This window comes from Lactuca saligna, chromosome 5, assembly GCF_052625555.1.
Source record: "Lactuca saligna cultivar CGN05327 chromosome 5, ASM5262555v1, whole genome shotgun sequence".
Lineage (NCBI taxonomy): Eukaryota > Viridiplantae > Streptophyta > Magnoliopsida > Asterales > Asteraceae > Lactuca > Lactuca saligna.
The window spans coordinates 300573596-300594046 of NC_136421.1; the positions used below are offsets into that span (position 1 = coordinate 300573596).

Here is a 20451-nt window from a genome sequence, read left to right on the forward strand (position 1 = left end):
TATTGAATTCAAAAATCAAGATGATAGCAATCTTGTTGTTGAAGACTAAATGTTTATCTATCTTGTTAAATAAACCCAACAAACATAAAACAAGAATTCCAAAGACTACAAACAAAGCAACACAAGAACTTTACAAACAAAGTAAAACCTAACAAAGTTACACAAGAAATCTTGAAACAAAGCCACATAAGATTTAACAAACAAAGTAGAAAACCCTACAAACAAAACCACACAACAATATACAAACAAAGTAGAAAACCCTACAAACAAAACCACACAACAAAATACAAAATGGATAAAGAAATTTGAAGCAAAACCCTACATAAAGAACCCAAGACAAGAATTCACAAACAGAACCCTACAATCTAAGATCAAAGAAAGTCATACAAGACTTTTACAAACAACGTTGCTAAGCAACACAAGAAAACGCAATGAATAAGAATTCTAAAGTAGAACCGTTCAAACATAATCAAAGACAAGAAAGTAGAGCCCTAACACAAAGCCACACAAGTACTCTACAAACAAAACATAACCCCGTAAAATTCACACAAAAAAATACAGACGAACAAGAATTCCAAAGCTTCACAAATAGAACCCAAGACAAAGAATTCACAAGAACAACTCTACAATAAAAGTCACAAGAACACTACAAAGAAAACAAAGAAGAATTTTAAACATAACCCTACAAACAAACAAAGACATGAATCCTAAAGAAGAATCCTACAAACAAAGCCACAAAAACACTCTAAAAACAAAGCCAAACCATCTAAATAAAACCACATAAGAACTCTAAATAAAAAAATCAAAACCCTACAAATAAAGCCACACAAGAACAAAACAAGGAAACAACCTACAAACAAAGCCACACAAGGACTCAACATTTAATGTCCCTACAAACAAAGCCACATAAGAATAGTCAAACGGATAAGAATACCAAAGTTGATTCCTACCAACATAACCCAAGACAAGAACTCCAAAGTACAATCCTATAAACAAAGCTTCACATAATAACTCGACAAACAAAACACAACCCTACAAATAAAGCCACACAAAAACACTACAAACAAAGCAAAACCTGTAAATAAAGTTGCACAAGAAAAGGGAAAAGGATAAAAAAGGAGAACCGTAAAAACTGAACCAATGACATGAATTCCATAATAGAATCCTACAAATAAGACCATACAAGAAACAAGCATAGTAGAACCCTACAATCAAAGCAAAATCGACAAACAAAACCACACAAGGAATAGAACACGAATTCAAAAATAAAACCCTACAACTAAACTAAGACATGAATTTCAAAACAGTATCCTACAAACAAAGCCACACAAAAAGAAAACAAAGTAGAACCCTACAAACAAAAATCCACACAATTAATTACAAATACATAAGATATTTAAAAACAAAGCCATATAAGAACTCTGCAAACAAAGCAAAACTCTACAAACAAAACCACACAATAACCCTACAAGACTACCTGCCACCTTTTACAAAACAACATGCATACAACACACCATATACAAATGATGTGTTGATTGCTCTTAAAAATCAAATACTCTAAAACTCTTTAAGGATCCAGTAACTAACTACAAAGCAATATAAAATGAAGCAAAAACATAAAAATAAATTCATACTACAGATGATCATGTTCCTACTAGAAATTCAAACAAACAAAAGTAAACAATAACACAACTAGTAAATAAAAAAGCAAGTGTAGGTAATGCTACATGACTTGTAACCAAACAAAAGTAAACAATAACACAACTACTAAATAGAAAACTTGTAACCAAAATAATTGTCAAACTGAGATCAAATAAGCAAACAGTAAACTTCAAAACAAAGAAAACCATAACTTAATGTGCTTGACACAGAGAGTTTATCAAACATAAAACTTAATAATCAGATAATTTACTTATAAAACATATTGAAGATCTAAACTAAATATATATTTCATAAACATGAAACAACAGTTAAAATCATATCATATTATATCATATAATTATATAAAAAAGGTAGATACATCAATCAAAACAAGTAACCAATTTACAAAATAAAAGAAACTGATAGTGTCAATAATTTAACCAATAAATTAAATAAAGTGACAAACCTATGGTGTAGGCTTTGGACAGACAGCTTTTTGCATTTTTTTACAAGAACACCAAACAAAATGAAATCAATTAAAAAATAGTAAATAGAAATAAATATTTAACATAATAAAATGCAATGAATAGAATACATTTCAAAACTTGTCATAATAAAATGTAATGAATAGAATACATTCAAAGTTTCCTTGATAAGAAAATATTTGAACTCTTTATTAAAATAAAAGACATTGGTAAGAAAGTTTTGAAAGTTGAAACTTTGAACCGGGTCTAGTACGGTAATAAAAAGTTTGATCCTCGACTGCAATGCTCGAGCCGGTCAAGTTGATGAAAATACTACTTTTCTCCCCGAGTTGGTGTATCCAACCAGGGAAATAGTAGGTACACGTTCCTGCATTGTTCTTGCTCGAGCTCTTCGCCCACGCACAGACTCGAGTTCAATTCCGAGCTCGTTAATATTTTTTAATACATGTGCTCTGTTGACATTTTTGGTGTTGTTCATTTCATGTTCTAGTCTCGCTAAGTTGATCTACAAAATTTCTTTTGTCGAGGCCCTTTTGGTCAACAAATCAACAATAAGTTCCCTCCTATCAAATTTTACTAAATGAAACACACATATCCACATTTAAAAACATAATCAAATAATAGATGAAAAAAACACCTAAATGGAAACATATATATATATATATATATATATATATATATATATATATATATATATATATATATATATATATATATATATATATATGTGTGTGTGTGTGTGTGTGTGTGTGTGTGTGTGTGTGCGTGCGTGCGCGTGTGCGGGCGGGCGTGCGTGTGTTTAAATATTTGGGTAAGGGTGTATGGGCAAGGGTCTTGATTTCCTTAAAATTAGCTCTCAAATGTATAAGGTGACACTTTTTATAATATTTAATGTTGATTAGTTCCTTCAAAACTGGATATGTCATATGCACACTGGGATCACAATCTGTTCAGAAAGCAACCAACAGTTATATCATAAAAACCTTTCCCATTCAAATTGAAAACTAAATTGAAAGTCAAATTGGAAACTAAACTGAAATTCCAAAACCATGAGTTGCCAGTCAAAAACATAATGGCATATTAAGCCCTGAAAGCAAAAATCTTACTCATATTTAGTATTCATGAAATCAAACGTTAGGGAATAATCACTATAAAAGCGATAGACAATAACAGAGAGTATAAAACAATGTTAAAATTGAAAGCAAAACAGCTGAGGTGAATATGATCACATTAGAGCGACATCATGTTGCTACTTATTACAATCTTCACACTTACCCTTTAAATCCAGCAGGCAATAAGCATAAAATAACAACTATAAGATCTTTCCCCACCAATTATATACAAATTATAACTAAGTTATTATTAATTGGTGTTTGTGACAGATGTATCATCAACTCCCACAACGGTGACATGTTGTTTTGTAAAAAAAGTGTATCATCAACTTACTGTTTTCAATATCAACGTGGAAATAATTATCTTCATCTGCTACAGAGGAACTCATTCTATCTAACACGGGCAACTTGAGGTTTTCTTTTGCTGTTAATATTCTAACAGCAAGATCGTATCTCTCTTCGGCTGAGTGCCACTACAATATCAAATGGACGTGTTATAACTAGTATCCAATTTCAATGTATGCTAATTCTATAACCCTTATTAACCAATCGTAAATACATATACTATGTACCAATACTTTTTATGCAACAGAAACTTAATAGCCAAATATCAATGCGTGGTTTTGACCTAACCTCATATGTCTTGTTAGAGGCTTGATGCGGATACTCCATGAAATGACAAATAAAAACTCCACAATCGTCACCATTATCCTGTTGCCGCACATCCTCCAAAGAGGTATTGAAGTTCACACATGAGTCTTTGTCCAATTCAAGAATTTCCTGTAGTCCGACAGCCTACACGGCGATAAGATATGTAATGACTAACAATAAAGGGGAAAGTCCAACTAAAAGCCGATCTACCAAGGGGAAGTTGTCATTACCACACGACATAGTAGGAGTTTGTCTTCGTCTTTCCTTGTTTTTTTAGATGAATCCCACTCTTCCAGCTTCTCTGTCTTCATGTTCACCATAACTAGCTTAAAGTGTACACCATTACACACGGGAACAAAGATCTATTAACAAGAAAAAACACATTTAGAATCAACTATTGCATGATATCACCACATTTCACAAAATACCTGCTCTACGTTTTTTAATTTCAAACTCAGTGGATCAGTTTCCTTTGAGTGTACCCAAGCTTTAGACTCTTCCTTGATATTTTCCTTCAAATCCGCTTTTCTAGTCTATTTCTGCACACAAAAAAGTAAATTTAATAAGCCACATATAATTATTGTCTTTTTCAAAAGTGTTTGACCAAATATAAAACAAACCTCGAAATAAATCGGAAAATACCAACACTTTGGATTTTGTGACGATTCACATGCTCGAGTACACAAATATTATGAAACATAATTTATGATCCCTTCATCAAGCCATGAAGTAAGATTCAGTTGTTCCATCATTGTTCTCTTGTCGATAGCCGCTCCACTAGATAGTTGAGCTACCCAATCATCTATTTTGTTCTCTTTCCGATAGACCCATTGAATAATCCTCTTTTCTCTGCCATCTATGGCCTTTGTACTGCTGATTCTGAAAGGACCAATAGAAACTGTGGTTTCTGCATCCTTTAACGACAACAAAGCTTTTGCTGTAGACTCTGCATCATTCCAAAATTTCATCTTCTTTCTTAATTCTACATATGTTTCATCGTTTGGATGTTGTTGGGACCAAAACTCTAACTCTTCTTCAAGTTCCTCTTTAGCTGAGACAAACTTTGCGTATTTTTCATTCAACCCGTTTGTAGTAAGTTTTTGTTTCTTGGATTTTTTTTCCCTTCTACGCCCTTTTCATTCAATCCATTTGTAGTAAGTTTTTGTTTCTTGCGCTTCTTTTCTCCTTCAACACAATTTCTGCTCAATCCAAAACAAAAAACTTCCTAAGGAAAATAATAATACACATATAATGAAAATGTCAACACCGTTTCTGTTCAATCCAAAACAAAAAACTTCCTAAGGAAAATAATAATACACATATAATGAAAATGTTATTTTCTAATTTTTGGACCTATCATTCTCAAGAGGGCCATTGATTCAAAGTTTTCTTCTTCGCTATTAATCAGTATTCTTTCTTCTGCCCAAAGTTTATCTTTTGTCCATTCTAGTCCTTTCTTGGCATACTTTGAATACATATAATGTACCTTCATATATATTATATTCATCAGGATAAATAAATATAATATATAATTATATGCAGGAGGATTATATGACAAAAATAACATTCGTATAATTTGGATTGCTTAGGTAAAGCTGCTAAAAGTTGGCGTGGATATAACGAATCATACTTCCATGGGTCAGTGGCTACATTGATTGTAAGTAGTAATAAAAATTATACGAATGTTATTTTTGTCATATAATCCTCCTGCATATAATTATATATTATATTTATTTATCCTGATGAATATAATATACATGCAGGTACATTATATGGATTCAAAGTATGCCAAGAAAGGACTAGAATGGACAAAAGATAAGCTTTGGGCAGAAGAAAGAATACTGATTAATAGCGAAGAAGAAAACTTTGAATCAATGGGCCCTCTTAAGAATGATAGGTCCAAAAATTAGAAAATAACATTTTCATTATATGTATATTATTATTTTCCTTAGGAAGTTTTTTGTTTTGGATTGAACAGAAACGGTGTTAACATTTTCATTATATGTGTATTATTATTTTCCTTAGGAAGTTTTTTGTTTTGGATTGAAAAGAAACGGTGTTAACATTTTCATTATATGTGTATTATTATTTTCCTTAGGAAGTTTTTTGTTTTGGATTGAACAGAAACGGCGTTGAAGGAGAAAAGCGCAAGAAACAAAAACTTACTACAAATGGATTGAATGAAAAATACGCAAAGTTTGTCTCAGCTAAAGAGGAACTTGAAGAAGAGTTAGAGCTTTGGTCCCAACAACATCCAAACGATGAAACATATGTAGAATTAAGAAAGAAGATGAAATTTTGGAATGATGCAGAGTCTACAGCAAAAGCTTTGTTGTCGTTAAAGGATGCAGAAACCACAGTTTCTATTGGTCCTTTCAGAATCAGCAGTACGAAGGCCATAGATGGCAGAGAAAAGAGGATTATTCAATGGGTCTATCAGAAAGAGAACAAAATAGATGATTGGGTAGCTCAACTATCTAGTGGAGCGGCTATCGACAAGAGAACAATGATGGAACAACTGAATCTTACTTCATGGCTTGATGAAGGGATCATAAATTATGTTTCACAATATTTGTGTACTCGAGCATGTGAATCGTCACAAAATCCAAAGTGTTGGTATTTTCCGACTTATTTCGAGGTTTGTTTTATATTTGGTCAAACACTTTTGAAAAAGGCAATAATTATATGTGGCTTATTAAATTTACTTTTTTATGTGTGCAGAAATAGACTAGAAAAGCGGATTTTAAGGAAAATATCAAGGAAGAGTCTAAAGTTTGGGTACACTCAAAGGAAACTGATCCATTGAGTTTGAAATTAAGAAACGTAGAGCAGGTATTTTGTGAAATGTGGTGATATCATGCAATAGTTGATTCTAAATGTGTTTTTTCTTGTTAATAGATCTTTGTTCCCGTGTGTAATGGTGTACACTTTAAGCTAGTTGTGGTGAACATGAAGACAGAGAAGCTGGAAGAGTGGGATTCATCTAAAAAAACAAGGAAAGACGAAGTCATCTTTCGGCTTTTGGTTGGACTTTCCCCTTTAATGTTAGTCATTACATACCTTATCGCCGTGTAGGCTGTCGGACTACAGGAAATTCTTGAATTGGATAAAGACTCATGTGTGAACTTCAATACCTCTTTGGAGGATGTGCGGCAACAGGATAATGGTGACGATTGTGGAGTTTTTATTTTGCCATTTCATGGAGTATCCGCATCAAGCCTCTAACAAGGCATATGAGGTTAGGTCAAAACCACACATTGATATTTGGCTTTTAAGTTTCTGTTGCATAAAAAGCATTGCTACATAGTATATGTATTTACGATTGGTTAATAAGGGTTATAGAATTAGCATACACTGAAATTGGATACTAGTTATAACACGTCCATTTGATATTGCAGTGACACTCAGCCGAAGAGAGATACGATCTTGCTGTTAGAATATTAACAGCAAAAGAAAACCTCAAGTTGCCCGTGTTAGATAGAATGAGTTCCTCTGTAACAGATGAAGATAATTAGTTCCACGTTGATATTGAAAACAGTAAGTTGATGATACACTTTTTTTTAACCCAAAAGGTGAACTTTGGGTGCCAGTCATGATTAAGATCATCATTCTTCAGTGCTTTCCTCAATATTTCTCTGTGAATAATTACCAAATGGAAGAACAGATGTTCATGAGAATCTTTGTAAGCTAGTGCATTTCATATGGAGTGCCAGCCATCATTATTGTCTTGGTATGTTTTGAGAAAACATACCAAACACTAGTGCGCACCATCACTTGAAATCCCATTGAATAGGCCATTTCTAGTTTCCATTATCAACCATTTTTGCATTATGAGACAAATCAATGTTATGGACTTGACAATTCAGATATTCTTATTAAACTGCTCGTGACAGAGGATCATGGCAGAAAGGTAAACCAGATGTCACCCAAAAAAGGGAAAACAAATGAAAAGGAAAATGAAGAACCAACCACTGGAAAGGAGAATCATGATGTTGATGATGAGCAGCATTTTAAGATGACAAACACAGGATATAATGGTGTTTATGATGAGAAGTTGAAGAATCTTCACTATCTAATCAGTTTACTACTCCCATTTCTAAATGAAATGCATAAAGAACAAGAGGACGAGATAGACACGGAAGCACGTACGACCTTTGGATTTAAACAATATATAAGACGACCATTTTGCTCTCGATTTTCATGTTTAGGGTTTTTATGTTTGTAGCTTAATCAAATTAAGGTTTCATTTCGATTCAGTTGTGTTCTGATTTAATGGTGGTCTTATTAATCAAATTGACGTTCTTTTGGTTAATATGCTGTACTATGTTTTCATGCTTTACAATAACATGCTTTACAACGTAAAGCATATTAATATTCTGTGTACTAACTACTAAGTATGACCTTGCTGAATGCATGTCTTGGTAGTTTTCTTATTAGTAGCTTTCTACGCTAACTACATCCTATGTTAATGTGCTTTGCAGTGTTAACATGCTTTACACTTGTTAGTATGTTTGCTTAAAAATGTTTCCAGTTTTAATATATACACTTGTAAATCAAGAGTATTAAGAAGTGTTAATCATATTAATGCTGTAAAGAATGTCAATTTATATATGCTTATTATATTTCCATATATTTGGAACAGTAACGTCTGCTCAACATCAATCGTTGATCTTCACCGATGCTGTTTAGAATGCAAATCTGAAATCTGTATTGCCTGTTGTCGAGAACTACGGATGCCCAATACTTCAACTAGCCAATCTGGTTCCTCACCTGGTGGTCCCAAACTAGTAGCTGATAGCAATGGGGGATTAGTTTGTCACTGCAAAGGTGAAGAATCACCAATGGAACTCAGGCATGTCTTTGAAAACACTTGGATCCCAAAATTGAAATCACAGGCAGATTTTGTAATGAACAAATTGACGAAAGATGACTTTATCATTTCTTCATCCGAGGAATCTAGTCATTCTGACATCACATTGACGAAAGATGACCTTAACTTCTTCCGTAAGCGTTTGACTGATGGTGAACCAGTAGTCATAAAGGATGTTCTAGATCATACACATGACATAAGTTGGGATCCGGAGGATATCTCAGATACATTATGTCAACTTCAGGAACCAGATATTTCAAAACTCGAGATTATTGATTTTTGGGAAGGGAATAAGGTAATTATGTTCTTTAATGTTCAAATTCATAGTTTGATGGTTGTTTCCTTGTCATTTGCATAATAATCGACCATAATATGCAGGGCATGATTGATACTAAAGATTTTTTCAAAGTTTACAATGAAGGAGACCAAACGAGTGAATTGCCAAAGATGCTCAAATTAGCAAACTTTCCTCCAAATCATAATTTTGAAGAGATTATGCCAGAACATGGTGAGGCCTTCATCAGAGCATTGCCGTTCGGTATATACAGTGATCCAAGAGTGGGTTTTCTGAATCTTACTACGAAGTTACCACCAAATGTTATAAAACATGATTTGGGTCCGAAAACATATATTGCATCTGGAATGGCTCAAGAACTTGGAATAGGCGATTCTGTGACATGCCTTCATCGTGATATGACACATGCGGTATTAATTCAATCCTGAATTAGTAATTTATACAATGAGTATAAATTTTGATCGAGTTTAAATGTTCAGGTGAATATATTGACACACAACAAGGAAGTGCCAATTAGTAGGCGTCAGCAGTCACAAATCAATATGTTAAAGAAAAAGCAAATTGCTAATAAGTGTAAGAAAAAACATAAGAAATCAAAAGGAGAAAAAGGTGGTGCTCTTTGGGACGTCTTCCAGAGGAAAGATGTTAAAAGTTTAGAGGAATATCTACGGAAGCACTCAGAAGAATTTGGCGGTATCAATGTGAAGGTATGTTTACTAATATTTTATAATTCAGTATCTATTGTACTTTCCGGTTTTGTTCACTTTTACTCATTATAGCATTGTACTCTGCTATCAATGTAAAGGTATGTTTACTAATACCCATTTTGGCTACTTTGGTCAAACTTATTGTACTTCGACACCTTAACTAACCTTGACTTGAGCATTTTTGAACCATTTTACCTCTATAGTACAATACGCATATTATACACATGTTACAAATCTAATACACACAAGACAATAAGCATATTATGATGCTACTTATGTAACAGAATCATTTGAATTTATATTTTTCTAAAATAGGGACCAGAACTGTTATTTTATATTAAGTAGGGCCCATAACTGTATACTTTTAAGAAATATGGACCATAACTGCAATTTTGGATTAAATAGAGACCATAACTGTATAAACTCAGGTTATGTGACCAATACTGTAAATTTATATAAAATAGCGACAAAAACTGTAAATTTATATGCAATATGGACCATAACTGTAAATTTGTATTAAATAGAGACCATAGTGTTTTTACTAATTTCTTACTTTTCTCTATAACTAGGCTCATATACCACCTATATATACTTAAAATGGTGTGTTAAGACCTTTGAATTATGTATCTCTCATATATTCAAGTTGTGTCCCCGTTTACCCGAAATAGCATCCTACTTTGCTAATATTGCTAAATTCCTATATTTCCCTTCATTTGAGTTTATGACTCACTATATACATCCAATATGGTATGTCTAGGCTACTGGAACTTGTATTGGTCATGTGGAACTCATAGTTTCTGGTTTTGTCCACTTTTACTCAGTATAGCATTGTACTTTGCTATTTTCATCAAAATGACCATTTTGGATACTTTCTCATTATAGCATTGTACTTTTCTATTTTCACCAAAATAACCATTTTTGCTACTTTGGTCAAACTTATTGTACTTCGACACCTTAACTAACCTTGACTTGAGCATATTTGAACCATTTTACCTCTATAGTACAATAAGCATATTATACACATGTTACAAATCTAATACACAATGTAAAAGAATCATTTGAATTTATATTTTTCTAAAATAGGGACCAAAACTGTTATTTTATATTAAGTATTCTTTTGATACTTGAACGGTTTGTGTGTAGGATTGTAATCCTATTCATGATCAAACATTTTACTTAACAGGGAAGCATAAAAGGAAGCTAAAAAAGGAATATGGTAAGTATTCATCCAGACGCTTGTATTTGAGCTGAACGACTAACATTATGAAATCTGATTTTTGTCATAAGTTTCCTTAACATGAGATGTCATGAACCTTTTAGATGTGGAACCATGGACATTTAAACAATGTCTGGGAGATGCAGTTTTTGTTCCTGCTGGATGTCCACACCAATATATTAACACTTGGTTTTCTGATCTCACAGACATTACTTTTGAAATTCACACAATACCCTTTAACCCTTTCCTTCCCTTCTTCGTGTTGACTGTTATTTCTCTTATTTCCTGCTCACCCAGGATCTTGCCATCACCAGTCCTTACTTCCTTCTTGAGATCAGTGTCCATATTTGTAAATAACTCTTTGTGACCAGTCATATGGTTATTACAACCACTGTCAATGTACCAGATATCATCTGCATACCATTCTTGAGTGCGTAAAACCATGAATATGATCTCACTCTCATCATCTTCTTCTTCGTGAATGAAAGAAGAGGCAGCAGCCTTTTCATGTACAGAACATCATAGTGTGTCCCTTTTCCTGACATTTCCCTCTTCCTTTCCCTTTATTCTCAGCATGTTCTTCTTTTCTGATATCTTCTCAACAACCCTTTGATCTTCAACAGGTTCACCATTTAGCCTTAACTGATTCAATAATAGGATGACCCTATTGTAGAAATCCTCCACGGATTCTGAATCCTTCATTTTGATGTTGTAGAGGATGAGATCTTCTTAAAGATAACTTCGTCCACAGCCTGGTAGATTATCAAGAGAGCCTTTCTATCTTTCTTTTTTAAGAAAACTCTCATTTGTATGCTACATTGATGGTAATTTCTGTCATTTAATTTGGAAAGTTGGGGATGAACAATTGTTGTTCGTACTAGAGGCCATTAAACCAGATGGCTCTGATACCAAATTTTTGACTTAGAATGGAGAAATAGCAATGTACTTTAAGTCTGTAACACACACACACACACACACGTAAGGTTACATGACATGTCTATGTGTAGAGATGTGTTCATGTGGGGATACATATCAACATCCCCTATATATGAACCTCTTATTTATTGCTTTTTTTTTTCATGCAGTCATGTACAAAAGTTGCGATAGACTTTGTATCTCCAGAAAACATAAATCAATGTCTGAAACTAACAAATGAGATTTGCTTCCAAGCGGGCACATCGCTAGAGAAGACAAACTAGAGGTCACGGAAATTCCACCCTTTATGTCGCTCTAATGTGATCATATATTCCAATAAAATTTTAAATGAGAAACATATGTTTTCATGGAACAGATAAAGAAGATCGTCTTACATGACATGCCACGTTTTTAATAGAGATACATCTGTCACAAACACCAATTAATAATAACTTAGTTATAATTTGTATATAATTGGTGGGGAAAGATCTTATAGTTGTTATTTTATGCTTATTGCCTGCTGGATTTAAAGGGTAAGTGTAAAGATTGTAAAAAGTAGCAACATGATGTCGCTCTAATGTGATCATATTCACCTCAGCTGTTTTGCTTTCAATTTTAACATTGTTTTATGCTTTCTGTTATTGTCTATCGCTTTTATAGTGATTATTCCCTAACGTTTGATTTCATGAATACTAAATATGAGTAAGATTTTTGCTTTCAGGGCTTAATATGCCATTATGTTTTTGACTGGCAACTCGTGGTTTTGGAATTTCAGTTTAGTTTCCAATTTGACTTTCAATTTAGTTTTCAATTTGAATGGGAAAGGTTTTTATGATATAACTGTTGGTTGCTTTCTGAACAGATTGTGATCCCAGTGTGCATATGACATATCCAGTTTTGAAGGAACAAGTGCATCATGTTCTTTCTGACATCGTAGCCGATGGGCATTTCAAGGCAGAACCTTTGCAGAAATTTAGGGTTCATATCTTCAGCGATGAGTTGCTGGTCCTCATTTTTTTGAAGTATAGTAATGATGAACGGATCACTATGATTGCTGAGTTATTGGAGAAAAATATATAAGGATTATGTTTTTTTTTTTTTTTTTATTGTGTTTGGATATTGTTACAACATTTCGCATTTCAGCATTGTACTTTGGCTATATGATGATCTGTTGGTTTTTTAGCATTGATCTTTTCACAAAATGTGTTCAAATGATTAATTGGAGTATGTTTGGGGATAGTTTGAAGACTGGGGGAAATAAAAAAAGAATTAGAAATTGGAAAGTCGAATGCTATTTCTGGTTATGGTATGATGAAGACAGATTACTTGTGGATTCAAAGCCTGATGCTGCCTAACTATGGCAGCTACTATCTGTACTTGATCAAGATGTTCTGGTATGTGGTCTCCAGCTACAGCAATATAGTTGGGGTTCTAAATGCTCTTATTAGAAGGTTAATGATTGGTTTTGGAAGTTGTTTGTTGCTATGGGAATGTGCACAGATGTTGGTTCTGTAACTTGCAGAACCTGGGACAATTTTTGTGTATTTTCATGAATGCCAATGGTTTATAATCTTATATAGCATTTCCACCTTCTTCTTCAATAACACTACCTGCATAGACAAATACTTGCAGTTTGAGCAGTCACCTTCATGTGAACCTTTTCCATGACTTCCGGCAGATCCAGAATAGGGTGTGGAAGGTCCTTGAGAACTTGGACTTTGGGCACGAGCTTCTTAAAGCCGCAGTCCTTCACAATCACAAATGTATTTAGGTGGCCTAAACAAAGATAAGTGAATTAACATTTTAACATACTTATATAATACACCGTCTTCTTGCTCCCATGCATAACAGTAGCCTTTTTTACACCCAGGACACACTAAGAGCAAATCCGCCCATCGAAAAAAGGTACACCCACGAGATGAATAGTAAGCTCTACCCGGGTTATTATCTGCATAAGCCACAAAACTGGTGTTATTTTTATTTGAATTGGTCATTATCGGTCCTATTCCTAGGGTGAGCATCGGGCAGGTTAGGCGGTTTTGTTTTACCGACCAATAACCGAACCAAGAAATCTCTAACGATTAATTCACAATGCCAATATTTCACTCCAACGTCTGAAAGAAATGAAGTCAACATGCCAAATGCCAAAATCTTTAGGACAAAACTGCGTGAAGTGTTAAAGTGATCGATGAAACGTCTAAAAGAAATGAAACCAAGTGATAAAAACTTTGAAGGATGAGGTAAAGATGATCTGATATTCATTGAGGGCTGGTTTACAATATTAACCATTGTTCTCATTTATGTATGCTTCAACTGTGACCTCTAATTCTTTGAAAGTTTTCTAGTCTCCACTGATGCAACTCACAGGCAGGTGTCATCATTGCCACCTACTGTTGAGCTTGTACACATGCATGAGATCAAAAGTTCACTCTTTGACACAAAAATGTCAAAAATGCTTATCCCAAGCATCATGACTGTCTTTCACTATGCTCTAGTTCACTATGGAAATCCATCCAAAAATCTCTTGAAACCTAGTTCACATAATCTAAGGACTGCAAAACCACATGAAGGCGGATGTGCATATTCATATTTATAGAGAACCAAAAACAGTAAGAGTTATTACTGAAAGAAGTCAATTATACCTTCACCACTTGTGATCAAAACATGTGCATATTCATAATGTCCTTTCAAACTTATACATCTTCCTTAATCAAATGAACTCAGGAAAAGTCATTATTTCTCGGTTATTAAATACCCAGTGTTCTACCTGTATAATGCCTAACCATAATGAGCTATCTGGGTCTCTTTCTCTTTCTTTTAGGTCAAAAATCTCTAACATATTTCAATTTAAACAAGCATGAAGTTTCCAATAGACATAAAATTTCCATTCAAACAAGAGCATAAGATTTCTAATACCCATCATATTTCCATTCAAACAAGCATCAAATCTCTAACAGATTTCATACACACATGACACAACCTGATTTCAGAAATTTAAATAAATAAATAAATAAATAAAAACTAGCATGAAATCTAACTATCAAATCAGAGTAGCATGAACCCAAAAGCATAAACTCGAAGTTGCCAAATCAGGAAAAAAAACAATAACGAACAAAGAATAGAGAAAGCAGACCTGTTGGAGACGTCGGCGAGAGCAGTGGCGTCGACGGTAGATGGAGGTGGCGATGTGGAGCTGGAGAGATGGAGGTGGAGACGTGATTTGCTCTGCTAGATCAAAATGAGGGAAATTTGATATGACCTACTCTTTCAACTTGATGGAATCACTTATTCCATTCCCATGTTGTCCAAACAAGTCCAAATTAACTAGGTTTACATTTCCATTACACCAATTACATCTTTTTACCATACTTACAACCATGTGTGCTGCAACATAACAACGGTGAGAGTGTTGTTTCCAACAGTATTTTAATGTTGTATTATGGTGTCTACTTTAAGATGGTGATGATGATTTTGTTGAAGATACTCAAAAAAAAAAAAAAAAAAAAAAAAAAAAAGAAACTAAAATGTAAAGAAGGAATAAAAAATCGGTACTAATGAGATTTGGTACCGTATTTGTTACCATCATTTCATTTATTTCTGTTTTCGAGAATTTCGGTTCGGTACCGATTCGGTACCGACCTTACCCCTAAGAAATTAGTTTAACCGAATAATGGGCAAGAACATTATGGGCCCAATATACTACCGGAAGCCCAATTCATGAACATTTGTAACTGCCATAACTTAAAGCATTAACATTAACAACATTAACAACATTATTAACTATTAATTAATACGTATTTAATATGTTTTATTTAATTATTACATTATATTTTTTTATTTAAAAAAAATATATATATTCCACATGGCATCAATTTCCTTAAAATTAGCTCTCAAATGTATAAGGTAATGCCATGTCACTTAATTAGTGTTTTATTATATAGGGTTTAGGATTACGGTTTAGGGTTAGGGTTTAGGGTTTAAGATTAGGGTTTAGGATTTTGGGTTAGGGTTTAGGGTTTAGAGTTTAGGTTTAAGGTTTAGGGTTTAGGATTAGGGTTTAGGGTTTAGGGTTTAGGGTTAGGCTTTAGGGTTTAAGGTTTAGGCTTTAGGGTTTATGGTTTAGGGTGTTTAGTTTAAAAACATGCATGCGAAAATGCTTCGGCTCCGGATAAAAAATGTTGTGCCGGACAAGAAGCCAACGTAGGGTTTAGGGTTGACCAATATTAGGTCATGTATGGGTGTTGGGCATGGGTTTGGACCAAAAAGGGTTATAATATGGGTATGAGTTGCAGTTGATCGGGTGTTGGCACGGGTTGACCAATTTTAGGTCATGTACGGGTGTTGGGCAAAGGTTAGGACCAAAAGGGATATAATATGGGTATGGGTTGCAGGTGGTCGGGTGTTAGCACGGGTTGACCAATATTAGGTCATGTACGGGTGTTGGGTATGGGTTACGACCAAAAGGGGTTATAATATAGGTATGGGTTGCAAGTGGTCGGGTGTTAGCACGGGTTGACCAATACTAGGTCATGTACGGGTGTTGGGCAAGGGTTAGGACCAAAAGGGTTATAACATGGGTATCGGTTGCAGGTGGTCGGGTGTTGGCACGAGTTGACCAATATTAGGTCATGTACGGGTGTTAGGCATGGGTTAGGACCAAAAGGGTTATAATATGGGTATGGGAAAAGGTGGTCGGGTTTTGGCACGGGTTGACCAATATTAGGTCATGCTTTGAGGTTTCCTTAAGTACATGACCAAGAAAACTTGTAACCAAAATAATTGTCAAACTGAGATCAAATAAGCAAACAGTAAACTTCAAAACAAAGAAAACCATAACTTAATGTGCTTGACATAGAGAGTTTATCAAACATAAAACTTAATAATCAGATGATTTACTTATAAAACATATTGAAGATCTAAACTAAATATATATTTCATAAACATGAAACAACAGTTAAAATCATATCATATCATATCATATAATTATATAAAAAAGGTAGATACATCAATCAAAACAAGTAACCAATTTACAAAATAAAAGAAACTGATAGTGTCAATAATTTAACCAATAAATTAAATAAAGTGACAAACCTGTGGTGTAGGTTTTGGACAGATAGCTTTTTGCATTTTTTTACAAGAACACCAAACAAAATGAAATCAATTAAAAAATAGTAAATAGAAATAAATATTTAACATAATAAAATGCAATGAATAGAATACATTTCAAAACTTGTCATAATAAAATGTAATGAATAGAATACATTCAAAGTTTCCTTGATAAGAAAATATTTGAACTCTTTATTAAAATAAAAGACATTGGTAAGAAAGTTTTGAAAGTTGAAACTTTGAACCGGGTCTAGTACGGTAATAAAAAGTTTGATCCTCGACTGCAATGCTCGAGCTGGTCAAGTTGATGAAAATACTACTTTTCTCCCCGAGTTGGTGTATCCAACCAGGGAAATAGTAGGTACACGTTCCTGCATTGTTCTTGCTCGAGCTCTTCGCTCACGCACAGACTCGAGTTCAATTCCGAGCTCGTTAATATTTTTTAATACATGTGCTTTGTTGACATTTTTGGTGTTGTTCATTTCATGTTCTAGTCTCGCTAAGTTGATCTACAAAATTTCTTTTGTCGAGGCCCTTTTGGTCAACAAATCAAATATAAGTTCCCTCCTATCAAATTTTACTAAATGAAACACACATATCCACATTTAAAACATAATCAAATAATAGATGAAAAAAACACCTAAAAGTGAGTGTGCATGTGCGTGTGCGTGTGTGTGTTTTAAATTTCACTCATTAAGACTTTCTTCTTTGTTGATTTAAATTACAATTTAACTTTTGTTTCTCATCAAATAACCCCAACAAAATTATAAAGATGATCTCAAGTACATAAAAGATGAACTTGCCACAAAGTAAAATTTGATAAGAATGAAATTATTGTTGATTTGTTGACCAAAAGAGCCTCGACAAAAGAAGCTCATCTCAAAATTGAATACTTTATCTTTTACTTTTAAAGTTGATTGAGAACTACCTTTACATATTGTAAATTTTGTAGGTCAACTTAGCGAGAGTAAAACATGAAATGAACAGCCCCAAAAAACTCAACATAGCACATGTATTAAAAAAAATTAACAAGCTCGGAATTGAACTCGATTATGTGCGCGAGTGAAGAGCTCGTGCAAGAACAATACAAGAACTTGTACCTACTCTTTCCCTTGTTGAATGCACCAACTCGGGGAGAAAAGTAGTATTTTCAACAACTTGATCGGGACTTGCTGTCGAGGATCAACTTTTTACCACACTAGACCCGATTAGAAGGAGGATGAGTTCCAACTTTACTTTCGAAATTCAAATATTACAATTTTTTTATTGAAACTTATTTATATAAGCCATTTTTTTTTATTAAAAATTGTCAGAAGATAATGATCTACATAAACATATAACATAAACATATAAGAGTATGTTTAAGTTTACTAGTTATTGATCTTACATAACAACCAAATGTGAAAATTTACCATGTGTATTAGAGAGGTTAAAATTCAAAGAGCAGAAATACAAATGTAACACTTTTTTTGTTTTTACATTTTCTATCATGTTAATATGATCCGACCCGGACCCGCAACTAGTGTTTTTTTTTTACATGTAAAAACCATCAAAACGTTACGATCTAGTCCCCGATGAGGATGAACCCTTAAGAGCATGCAAAAGCAAAAAATTTATCACAAAGGTTATGTTTCTAGCGGCGGTAGCAAGACCAAGATTTGATTCATCGGGCAACGAAGTTTTATCGGGAAAAATAGGTATCTATCCATTTACAACATTGGAATCCGCTAAACGTTCAAGCAAAAACCGTGTTGCGAGAACATTGGAGACAAAGTCTATTCTATCGGTGAACAAAGAGATAACAAAGTCATGGTTGATAGAAAAAGTTCTACCGGATATTAGAGCTAAATGGTTGTGAGGTCATACGGGTCCCATATTTATTCAACAAGAGGAAATGTTCTTATAAGAAAAAACTGTAAAAACAATGCTATAATTGTAAGATTTTTCGAAGTAAAATGTCTTGATAATTAAAAAAAAATTAGTTAGATTAAAGTAAAATGACTTGATAAGATTAAAAAGAAAAAAAAAAAGTTGTAATGTTGTAACTAAAAGAAAACAATTGGGTTGATTTTTCAAAGTAAAACGCCTTTATAAAAAATGATAAAATTTTCAAGTAAAAAGATTTAATAAGACTTTTTAGAGTTGATAAAATAAAATATGAGAAGTTGATAACACTTTTCAAGTAAAAAGATTTGATAAGACTTTTTAGACTTATGATTGGTAGATTTTTCAAAGTAAAAGGTTGTAATGATGGATTGTTCAACTAAAATAAAGTGTTTTGATGAGCAAAAAACCAGGATAAATTTTCTAAAGTAAAATGCCTTGATAAGAAAAAAATCCATAGACGTTTTAGACTTGATAATATAAAATATGAAAGTAATAATGTTGAACAAAAATAATACTTCAAAATGCAAAGATATAAATGGGTGGACTTTTGAAAGATAAATGTGCTTATATAAAGAAAACTGAAAGTAAAATGGTTTGAAAGAAAAAAAATAGATTCTGCAAAATAAAATCTCTAGATACAAAAAGTTTTCAATGAATTTTTCAAAATAACATGTCTTGACGAGAAAAGAATTATTATTTTTTCAAAGTAAAAAATTGGATAGATTTTTGTAAAAAATGCCTAGATAAGTAAAAGAATGTAAAGATTTATATAAAAAATATCTTCATAAAAGAATATGTTGAAAGTAAAAATGTTGTAATAGGAAAAAAAAAAAAAAAAAAAAAAAACTAAAAAAATGCAAAGCTTTAATTGGGATATTTTTTCGAATTGAAAATACAGTGCTATAATTGGTAATTTTTCAAAATAAGATGCCTAGAAAAGTAGAAAATATAAAGAATTTTGTAAAAAATGTCTTGAAAAAGAATATTTGCAAGTAAAAATGATGTCATAATAAAAAACACACAAATAAAATAAATAAATAAAATCCAATGCTTTAATTGGGATGAGTTTTCAAACGAAATGTGCTTTTAATTACAAATTTGAATGTACAATGCTTTACTTGGTAAAGTTTTCAAAGTAAAATGCCTTATGAAGTTAAAAATGTGAACATTTTTGTAAAACAATTCTTGATAAAAGAATATTTGATAGTAAAATCTTGTAATAATAAATGCAAAGATTTTTGTGAAAAATGCCTAGATAAGTAAAAAATGTAAGACATATAAAAATATCTTGATAAAAGAATATTTGAAAGTAAAAATGTTGTAATAGAAAAAAAAATAATATAACGCAACACTTTAATTAGGATGAATTTTTTAAACGAAATGTGCTTTTAATAAGAAATTTGAAAATACAGTATTATAATTTGTAAAATTTTCAAAGTAAAATGCCTAGATAAGTAAAAATGTCTTGATAAAAGAATGTGAAAGTAAAAATGTTGTAATAGTAAAAAAAAATCTAAAAAAATGCAATGCTTTAAGTAGGATGATTTTATATAAGATATGTGCTTA

General features: G+C 32.8%; 1 protein-coding gene and 1 long non-coding RNA gene across 2 annotated transcripts; one reads left to right on the plus strand and one right to left on the minus strand.

The window, feature by feature from the left end:
* The first annotated feature begins 5661 nt into the window (after positions 1-5661).
* Positions 5662-8093, plus strand: LOC144996956 (uncharacterized). Its single transcript, XM_078956767.1, has 5 exons — positions 5662-5786; positions 6014-6527; positions 6611-6721; positions 6788-7127; positions 7288-8093. The coding sequence occupies exons 1-3, from the start codon at positions 5662-5664 to the stop codon at positions 6614-6616; spliced, it is 645 nt and encodes a 214-aa protein (XP_078812893.1). The 3' UTR covers positions 6617-6721; positions 6788-7127; positions 7288-8093.
* Positions 8094-13658: 5565 nt separating this feature from the next.
* On the minus strand, positions 13659-15393 carry LOC145048370 (uncharacterized). Its single transcript, XR_013682814.1, has 2 exons — positions 15026-15393; positions 13659-13840 (listed from the first exon to the last, which is right to left on the minus strand). It is a non-coding gene; the product is annotated as an uncharacterized LOC145048370 (long non-coding RNA).
* Positions 15394-20451: the final 5058 nt, after the last annotated feature.

Excerpts from the sequence above, each read along its gene's own strand:
- LOC144996956 (XM_078956767.1), top strand. The coding sequence starts at position 5,662 with ATGGATTCAAAGTATGCCAAGAAAGGACTAGAATGGACAAAAGATAAG. Across the intron at positions 5,787-6,013 it reads GGCCCTCTTAAGAATGATAG|AAACGGCGTTGAAGGAGAAA; the intron begins GTCCAAAAATTA and ends TGGATTGAACAG.